Consider the following 10,649-nt stretch of genomic DNA (forward strand, 5'->3'; position numbering starts at 1 on the left):
GGATAGGTGTCTAGTGGATACTGCCTTTATTTTTCCAGTAATTTTCACACATAGTTGGTGACAGTCTAACTTATTCCATTTCTTTGGTGATAATGGCACGCCCAGATATCTCATAGGAAATTTCCCAATAGTGAATCGTGTTAGCTCCAGTAGTCTATCTCTTACTTCATCCTCCACTCCTGCTACGAATATGTTAGATTTTTCTGTATTGGATACTAGTCCTGTCACATGTGAAAAATGGTGTATTGCTTCCATCAGCCTTCTCACTGAAGTTTCATTCCCTTTACAGAATAACATGAGGTCATCTGTAAATATAAGGTGTGTTAGTTTCTATACTTTGCACATTGGGTGATACCTAAAGTCAGGTAACTCCTCCATTTTATGTAGCACCCTAGTCAAATATTCCATCACCATAACAAATAGCAGTGGTGATAGTGGATCCCCTTGTCTCAACCCCCCTTTCCCTTCAAAATATCCCCATCCTTCTCCATTAACTTTCACAGAGAATCTAGATGTTGTAACACATGTCATGATCAGTTTTGTAAATTTATCAAGGAAACCATATCCTTTTAGCATTTCTTCAATAAATCCCCATTCCACCATATCATAAGCCTTCCTCGGGTCTATTTTCATTAAACATCTTGCTGTAGTCTTTCTACCATAGTGTCTTAACAGATCCTGGCATATGAGCACATTATGCACTAGTGATCTCCCTTTTACAAAGGCATCCTATGTATCACTCACTATGTATGGCAGCACCTCAGCTAACATACTATATAACACTTTTGATATGCACTTGTATAACACATTGCAACAAGATATAGGTCTAAATTGACTTGCAGATACTAGATTAGTTACCTTAGGAATCAGAGTAATCAGTGTTGCATTAAGTTGTTTCAGCATCTGCCTATTATGCAAAAATTCTAGTACTTCTTCAGTAACATCATTCCCAATCACAGACCAAGCATCTCTATAAAACCCAGTTCCAAACCCATCTGGCCCAGGGCTCTTATTTATGTTAGTGCTAAACATTGCCTTTTTCACCTCTGCTGCTGTGAATCTCCTGAGTATGTGGAATTTTTGCTTTGTGGCAAGCATAGGTCCTTGTTTTAAGAATACAACAGATGCTTTTCTTCTATTATCACCCTTTTCCCCTAACATTTGCTCATAGTACCTTATAAACACATATGCTATTCTTTTTAGATCATGCTGAGTTTGGTTATGTTCATTAGTAATTTGAATGACTGATTGGATCAACTTTCTCTGTTTTATCACTGAGAAGAAATACTCAGTTTTGTCATCACTAAGCCTTATCCATGTGGCCTTTCTCTTCTGCATTAACAATGATTTAGCTAGTACCGATGTTTTCTTGAATTTCTCTCTAAGATCCCATTTGGATTGGCTTATAAGTTGTTGGAAACAGGTTTTTTGAGTGTTTGGCTGGCCAGCTTAAAGCCATTTTGTGCTTAAAATAAGCCCAAAAAAATAATTGGGCCCGTTTGGCTTAGCTTATCTAAAGCAGCTTACAAGCCAAAAAAACATAATTTGGCTACCCCAACTTATATTTTTTTGGCTTATAAGCTGTTTTCAGCTTATAAGCTGCTTTTTTTTAAGCCCATCGAAACAGGCTCTAACTTCTGCTTCTGTTGCTTGTAGTACAGGGTCCATTGGAGATTTTTGCAAGTTTTCTTGAGCCTGCATAACTAACTTCCAGTCTAAATTCACTTCCACTAGTATGTTATTGTAACTCTTTTTATGAAGTTCTTGTAGTTTCTTCTTTAGGCCCTTCAATTTTCTAACCACTTGGTACATTTTGTAACCAACAATAGGAGCATTCCATCCATCTGCTACAATCTCCAGGAATTCCTGATGCTTACTCCACATATTACAATGCTTAAAAGCTTTGTTTTTCCTTATTTTGTCTTGGATCATGTCTACTACCAGTGGGCAATGGTCACTTACTCCTTATGGCATCACTTTTGTTACACAACATGACATATCATCCACCCATTCTCCATTCAGAAATACCTAATGTATTCTAGAGTATACCCTTGAATCCTTCTTATCACTCCATGTGTATTGACATCCAGTGTTTGGCTTTGGCAACTCAGCAAGTTTACATACATCCAAACAATTTTGAAAATTAATTACTTCAGTCAGAGTTATAGCGTTTCCCCCAATTCTGTGTTCTTGATGTAGAACAAAGTTAAAATCCCCAAGTGCTATCCAAGGTATTCCATAGTTGCTACTTATTTGTTGCATATAATCCCATAGAGGTTTTCTGTCGTCCTTTAGGTTAAATGCATACACAAAAGTAGCATAGAACTATAGTTGTAGTGGGATATGCTTAACCAAGGATGTAATTGCTTGAGCAGTCTCATTTACCACCTCTACATCATACCAATCTGGTCTTCACACAACTAACACTCTACCATTGTAATGTGATTTGTGACTACTAGTATATTTCCACCCCACAAACATACTACTAACTATTTTCTCCACTTTGTCTGCTTTTATTTTGGTTTCCAGCAATCCTATCAACCCCACTTCCTGTTCATTGCAGAAGATTTTGACTTCCTTCTGCTTATTGAGGCCATTTAGGCCTCTAGTGTTCCAGTTCATGACTTTAAGCATCCCCACTAGGGCAGATGGTCTTGTCTCCCACTTTACTCCCTTCATCTGGTGGCTTACTTGGTTCAGCTGCATCTGTGTTTAGGGGATGAAACTTATTTGCTATGTTTATTTGTGCACCTTGAGTTTCCCTTGGTAGTATTTTCTAAGTAGTGGGTCCTTGTGGTTGAACCCAGTACTGATGCCCTCTTCTTTGATTATTCCATTTGCCCTGCTGTCCCCTGTCATTTCTATATCTGAATTTGTTCTGATATTGCTTTCGTGTGACCATGTTTGTTTGTGTCTCTTGCTGCTTTGTCATTTGATCATTCTTCTTATTAGTAGTACCCTGCTGTTTAGTCATGTGCTCATCCCTATTACTAGTTGCTTCCTCAGTCCCCTCTTTTAGTACTTCATCCTCTTCATTTATTGCATCACATCAGGAGGAGTATCTTCTTTTGGTTGATTCACTTTTTTCTTCCTGCATATTTCCTCCATATGTCCATACTTTTGGCAAATGGAACATACGGTAGGCTTCCAATCATACACTACTTTTTGTTCTACCACATTCCCTCTCTCATTGAGGAATTGTATCACTTCAGGTAATTTAGCCCCAATTTGTACTTAAACCAATAGTTTTGCAAAGTTTAATCCTAATTTTCCTCAGTGTTCTTGTCTACCATTAATGGTTTACCCACCAAACTCCCTATCTTATTGAATCCCTTTGCGCTCCAGTACTTGAAGTCGAGTCCTGGTAGTTTTATCCATATAGGAACTGAAAACAACTCCTCTCGCGAAAACTCCATATCTGCACTTCTTGCCTTTACTATAAAGGGTTTGTTATCAAAGTGATAAATTCCCCTTTGGATTACTTCATTTTCCCCCTCTTCACTATCAAATCTCACCAGTACTATCCCATTCTTCATCATTGCTGTTACATCCCGTATTTTTGCATATTCGAAAAAATTCGAAATAGTTTTGACTTGTAAGAAATAAGGCCATATTTTGATTTTGCTTAATATATAGATGTTGTTTATGAAAAATGTTGACGTGGGAATATGGAGGAAGGTCGAGGGCAAAATGGGGAATTTTAGAAATTTGTTTCGGGAATTACAAAATAAGCCCCATAAATGAATTTGGGCTAGAAAAAAATGAAAGAGAGGCCCAATATTTTAAAGGGGTGGCCGGCCAACCAACCATGGCCCAAGCCCATGTGGAGAATTAAAATGCTTGCAAGAACAATAAATAAACATAAGGCCCCTCATTTGTTCTACTCTAGAACTTTCAAGAGAGAGAAAGAAAAATTGAGAGCATCACTAGAGGGCCATTCGGCCACTACAAGAAAAAAAAAAATTATTGTGGAGCTCAAATCTTTGGTTCAAAACTTATCTCTTTTTAATTCCTACTAAGCCCGGAACCCTCTTCAACGTGGTATAAACTTTGAGGCAAGAAAGTACTTTTTTTACAAAGTGGAGAATTTGGAAAAGGTAAGGATTCTACTTTTTTTTAGCTTGGAAGAATTTTATATATATGTTGTAGTATGTGGGAATGAATGTAGAGTATGAAAATTTTGTGTCATGGGTATGTGTGTGTGTGGCCGAAAATGGGTGTTGATGGAGAGGAATGATCAAATTTTATTTATTATGTTAATTGTGTTGTATGGCCTTTTAATGCAAATGGAAGAATTCTAGTTCTAGTTGGCCTGAAAAATTTGTTGTTAAGTTGTTGTCGGAAAGTATGTGATGTTATTATAGATTATGTAATTATGGGAATGGAATTGTTAAAGTGCAAATTTCGGTTGTTGTTGATGAAATTGGAAGATGAAAAATGTGTTGTGAATGTTGCGTCGAAGGTTGGAGATTTCGGATGAATTCTAGTCTTGGTGGGATTTTTGTATATTTTGTAGAATGGTATGAAATGCCTTGAAATGCTTTTGAATTGGTAATGAATGTGTAAGTGTCGATATTGGCTTGAAATATTCGTAGTTGAATTGAATGTCGATGAATTATGTTGAAAGAAAGGTTACTAGTGTTGGAATGCATTTTAAATTGGTTTTTGATGTTATTGGTTTGGTTGTTGGTATTGTTAGTATGGTTGTTGATGAATTTGGCCGCGTTTAACTCTCGGGGATGTTGAATTTACAGGGGAGGTGCTGTCGAAATTTCGGTAGACAAATACGAATTAGAGTTAAAATTCTAAGTACTTGTAGCTAATATTTGGTAATCGATAATATTATTGTAGATCTTGGAGAGCCCGAGACTTGATTCGGGAATTGATTAGTGAGCGATCGAGGTATGTAAAGCCTACCGTTCCTTCTTTTTGGCATGATTCCTTTTGGAATAAACAATACGTATATGTATGCTTATAGAGAAAATCCTATTCTTAGAGCCACTAGGTTGGCTAACATCTTTGACCTCCATAGGCTATTCCATATGGCGGGATACATATTCTATGATGTTCAAAGATTCTATTTGTAATGTCCCGAATGTTGTTCGAAAGAAATACGAGAAGAATACAGCCTTTGATGAATATTTCGATATGAAAATATGGTCTTAAAGTCCCCATTTGATTTGATCCATAATGTTATCCGCATGTTTCCTAGTATGAATATGTGATCCATAATGTTATCCGCAAGGTTCCTAGTATGAATATGTGATCCATAATTTTATCCGCAAGTTTCCTAATATGAATATGTGATCCATAATGATGTTCGAAAGTCTTCTAATATGAATGATACTTAAATTTGCAAGTATGACTTATGAAATATTCTCGGCTCCAAAGATTCTAGTTAGTATACTTCCGAATGATGTTCGAAAAAGATTTGATATGGCTAAAGTTTGGATACATATATTTTGATACATACATATGATCTTAAAGGCTCCATTTGATTTGCTCCATAGAAATGGTTGAAAGTTTCCCTAATATGAATGTCACTTGAAATTCCGAAAAGAGCTTCTGACATGCTTTTAGAAAGTTCCGCACTTCAAAAGTTTGTAACTTTCGTATACTAACTCCGATTGACCCGAAACTGATTTCCGAGCCTACGGATGTCGTACATATATTTGTTCATCGAGTTTTGAAAATAACTTATTTATTTATATGCATATGGTTTCTGCACTACTCCGCTCGTGCCTACTACTATGACATCGTTCGCCGGTTCCCGGGCCGGTTTTGTGATCGTGCGCACTATGTTATATTCGGGAGTATGATGTGTTACGGTTCCCGAGGCCTCGCCATAGGGTCGGGTTCCGCTTATATACGGTGTTATGATGTGATATGACATATGATATGTTCTGATATTGTGATATGATATGATGATACGATATGTTCGGGGATTGTACGGAGATTTGAAACCTTCTGGAGTATGATGTGTTGTGGCGCTAGCGTCGGAGTGGCGACCACGTTCCTGAGCCTTATGCATGATTTTTATTTGCATTACTTATGTTTTTAAAACAGGTTTGATATACTGGTTCTGTAACCGCTTTCCATACTCTTTATTTCAGTTCTGATTTGGATTACTGTACCTCATGCTTTACATACTCAGTACATATTTCGTACTGACCCCCTTTCTTCGGGGGCTGCGTTTCATGCCCGCAGGTACGGACGTTTGTTCTGGTGACCCGCCAGTGTAGGATACATTCTGCTACTTTGGAGTGCTCCTTTGACTCGGAGCCCATACTTTTGGTAAAGACCTTTCATGGTATATGTCTCTGTATATATGTATGACTATCTGGGGTACGGCGGGGTCCTGTCCCGTTATATGTTTCTGTTATGTTTTGTAGAGGCCTGTAGTCATATATGTGGGTCATGTTTGTTCGTTGTGATTATGATCTGCGTCTTAATGCGGTCCCGTTTGCTATTATGGCCAAAACAGCCCATTTGTCTGTATATGTGTGTATATCTGGGCGATGTCTATTCCGCCAGCCTACAGGATTTGATATGATACTTCTGTACGGGCGACCGCTTAAGACGATATTTGCTTCCAGTATCTGCTTTAATTAATGTATGTTAAGTTTGATTAAGTCTTGGATACGACGATCCGGTATGTAAGTCTGTTTGGGTGTCCAAGTAGGGCAGCAGTCGCGGCCCACGGGGTTGGGTCGTGACAATTGCAATCTTATTAATCCCACATTTTCCCCACATTCGCTGAATGAATCCATTTAAGACTGAAAACGGAGGATGTGCACCTAATACGTAACACACTACTGTATTTTCCAATATGCCACTTCTGAGCTAATATCTTCTTCGTCTATCTCTACTATCAATTGATCCCCCATAGTAATAGGGTTTACATACTCCAATTTAAACCCAACATTTGAAATTTTTTGAAATATCGAAATTATCCCATACAGATGCCATTGACTCAGTTTGCTTACCTTTTTCTCCTTGTTTGACTTCATTAGCCCAAGATTGCTTATCTGAACTTCCTGTGATTTGAGTTGCTCGTTCCCAAGCTAGTAATTGCTCCTTTGCTGGTGTTAGTTGTTTCACCGGGCTCGATTGCACCTCTGTTAGGGTTTTCTGATTGATTGGACTGGACTCAACTCCTTTGTTGTTGTCGCATTACCATCCTTGGCTATCTCAATTTCACTTCCACTTGCTATTCCAGCACTAGGATTAGACATTGACACTGTCGCAACCTTCTTCCCTTGACTAATTTCTGGCGGATTCGTGATCTTCGGTCTCCTTCCCATGGTGCCGCACGTTAAGGCTAACGTGCGTTGAGGGAGTTTCAGTCAGCGAGTCCCCAAATATTCATAATAAGCATAGTCTTTAACTCATAATAAGCACAAATGAGACATAAAATACTCTTTAACTCATAATATATTCAAATAACAAAAAAATGCAAAATCTATTCCGAAGAAGAAATTTTGTATCGTTGTTTTCCTTTCACATCCAATTATAAAAACTCAAGGAAATTTAATCCCATGAAGACATTCTTGAATTCCAAAACCAACTCAAATTTGGCAAGTTGTATTCGATTGCCATCATTTTCCTCCTACTTCTTATTTTCTAGCCACCAATTACAAGAAAACAAGGAGAGAAAAGAAAATCAGATTGCCCCAGATTTATGGGGTCCTACGACAAACCAAAAGGAAACAAAGGAACGAATTAAATTAAAATGTTGGTCAATGTCCCCACACATGTTAATTAAGTAGAGGACGTGTTCAATTGGTAATAAAAATGTCAATTTTCTTGATTTGTCCTTTTGGAAAAACAAAAATAGTAAGATCAAAGAAGTTGATAATTGGATAAGACAAAATCATAGTAGGACTAGATGCTGCTATTGAGTTCGTGAGGTTATGTGGGGTTCATTTTTTAGATTTGACATCTTTGATTTCGTGTTCCAAATCTTCTTTCTTTTCTTTGAAAAGAAGAGAGAGATAAAGAAGAGAGAGATTTAACATACCCCTTTGTTTCAATTTATGTGAATCTATTTTCTTTTTAATTTATGTTAAAACGAATGATATTTTTTTTTTAATTTGAAAATAAATTCACTTTATGAAATGATTTACAGCCACTCAAATATTCAAGATTTATTTTGAACCACAAGTTTCAAAAGTATTCACTCTTTCTTAAATGTCGTACCCAGTTAAATGAATTCACATAAATTGAAATGGAGGGAGTAGTATATAAGAAGAGTTGCTCTTAATTTGGAGAGAACGGTATGATGAAAGTGGTAAGCTGTGTTTGGGGGAGGTGGAGTTATTGTCTATCATTAACATATGTGGTAGAATCCGTGGGGGGACCTAAGAGGCAATAATTTATTATGCGACAAATATCAAGGGTTCGAATTGCATCACACATGAAGCCAACTGTTCTTTTTATCCATTCTCAACAGCACTCACTTGATGCTGGTATCTACTTTTTTTTTATTAATAATAAAAAGAATCTAAAAAAGAATAAATACAAGTAAGGGGGCTAGTCTTATCAAAATCTTAATGAGGTCAAGCACCTCTTCTACTACTAGCAAGTATGTAAGAAATTAAAACTTGAAAGAACCAAATATTTTATGATACCCGACCAGATCTAACCCTTGCTCTTGGAGTGGTTAGTCAATTCATGCAGAATCCAAGACAAGATCACTGGGAGGCTTTTTGTCCTATCTTGAGGTATCTCAAGAAAACTCCAGGCTAAAAAAGAGGGCATTCACAGGCTATTCTTTATGTGTGGGTGTGAATATCTTGACTTCTGATTCAATTGTTCGAGGAGCAGGGGGTTTAGGTTTTGTTTTGGTGAAAAGGTCTTAGGCATCTTTCGATGAGAAGGAAATAGTCTATGTCGGAAATCGGCTTCTCAGCCTAGCTAAAGAAAGTGAGGCAGCACTATTAGCTTGAAGTCAAGTGTCACTTGCTTGCACAAGCCCTTTTTGCTTGAAGCTCTCTTCCCGTGTCGATGAGGGACTATTCCCACTACGTGCTAACTAGAAAGATCATAAGAGAAGATGCCATCGAATCGGCTCTTAGAGATTGAAAGCGAGCTCCTGACTCGAGGGTGAGAATCCGTAGTTGTTCTGTTAAAGTTTCGGTAGGTGTAGGAGTTGCTGCTTTCAAGAATTAGCCCAGACCCATAAAGGATAAAGACAAAAGGCTAGATTTCACTCTTTCAAGATCGAGTTTCGAGTTTCGAGTTTCGTACCCAGGCACGGAATCCACTTGCCAACTGATCCGAGTTTGAATTGGGGAACGAACGATCTAAGTAAGGAGGTAGCTCCAGGAAGGTAGTTCTTTGACCCAGTTCAGTGAGACCGGGGCTTAGCTCTTTGAAGCAGATGTTTAAGGAAGTTTCAAAATGCTTACTCGAAAGAGTAAGGAAGAAGAGCTGCTTTTATTTAAGCGGAATCAGAGCTCTTGGGTAAGAAGGCAAGAAGAAGTTCACACCAGGATTGAGGAAGCTGGTTTGATAGAACCAGGGTCAGCGAAAGACGATGGAAAAGGCTGCTTGTAAGCGTGATCCTCTATCCTCTCTCTTTCTATCATCAGAGAATCAATCTCGTAGCCTAGCTACGTAGCAGGCTCAGAGCCTTTTGATGGAGGAAGAACCGCGGCTATGGAATCTGCTGCTCTGGCCGCTGTTCTGTTACCCGGTCTTGGTGGTGTAGTTATAGGAGGTGCCGTAGCTTTAACCTCTTTTTTCGAGATGAGAATCATAGACTTTTTTATTGCCCAAGCAAGGGAATCCATTTGCCTTCGACCTGACTTTCGGAAATGGGATTCCGAGAAGGTGGAGTTCAGTAACCCAGTTCAGTGACCGAGGAGAGGTTGAGAAGAAGACAATGAATGGAATGGTCCGAAAGTCGCTATAGAAGATCGAATTGGTCTTCGTGAAGCTAGTCCATTAATTAGATAGATCACCTGTGCGTACGTTATCTATAATAAGAAAAAACTTGGCTCCAGGTAGCGAAAGGGAGTAGCAAAGGGGAAATTCGTTAGGAGAGAAGACCAGGATTCCCTTGGTCCTTCTAAGGACCAGCAGCATACCTGGATTTACCGTCCATCCAGAGAATACCAGTCGTCCAGCTTAGAAACCATTGAACTTGCTGCCGGAGAAGGGGAACCTCAACTAAGAAAGAAGAAGAATAAGAAGAATTGCTTAAGTAAGGTAGTCGCTTCTTTTTTTCGGTATACCGCTCTGCTCGCAGAGCGAATGAACATAAGTCTTTCCAAATATGAAGAGGAAAGTGAGATTGTTGTCCGATCTTTATCGTCAAACCCCCAAATGTGCATCTTCGAGTCTTTCATCCGATCCCCAATCTCCCAGTATCAATATTTCGGCTTCTCAAGCCGGTACAGGTACAGAAGTGGCTACAACGGAGCAGCTTACCCCTGAGATGGATTTACCGATTGAACTAGATTTACCCGCTTTTTTCACCTTTTTTCTGAATTATTGAATTGAAGTTATATAAAAAATGAACTGACAAAGCGTCTGTTCACGGAGGTTGTTGTAGTTTTCGTAGTTGCAAGAATTTTCTTCGAACAATTGGGTTCGTGTTCAGTGTACCGCTCTTTTTATATATGAAATTCCCACTTTTTTTTGGA

The 10,649-nt window shown here is 38.4% G+C and overlaps 1 protein-coding gene across 1 annotated transcript; it reads right to left on the reverse strand.

Moving 5' to 3' along the window:
- Positions 1-330: 330 nt before the first annotated feature.
- Positions 331-2,706, reverse strand: LOC132612270 (uncharacterized). Its single transcript, XM_060326571.1, has 5 exons — positions 2,491-2,706; positions 2,050-2,325; positions 1,636-1,866; positions 859-1,332; positions 331-678 (listed from the first exon to the last, which is right to left on the reverse strand). Exons 1-5 carry the CDS (start codon positions 2,704-2,706, stop codon positions 331-333), a joined length of 1,545 nt encoding a protein of 514 aa, XP_060182554.1.
- Between the last annotated feature and the right edge of the window lie 7,943 nt (positions 2,707-10,649).

Source organism: Lycium barbarum, chromosome 9 (genome assembly GCF_019175385.1).
Source record: "Lycium barbarum isolate Lr01 chromosome 9, ASM1917538v2, whole genome shotgun sequence".
In the NCBI taxonomy this organism is placed as follows: Eukaryota; Viridiplantae; Streptophyta; class Magnoliopsida; order Solanales; family Solanaceae; genus Lycium; species Lycium barbarum.

Bases quoted from the DNA above. Each gene is read 5' to 3' on its own strand.
- LOC132612270 (XM_060326571.1), bottom strand. From the start codon at position 2,706: ATGCAGCTGAACCAAGTAAGCCACCAGATGAAGGGAGTAAAGTGGGAG. The intron at 1,867-2,049 runs GTATACTCTAGA...AGTAAGCATCAG, and splicing joins GTGATAAGAAGGATTCAAGG to GAATTCCTGGAGATTGTAGC. The intron at 679-858 runs GTAACTAATCTA...CTCATATGCCAG, and splicing joins TGATTACTCTGATTCCTAAG to GATCTGTTAAGACACTATGG.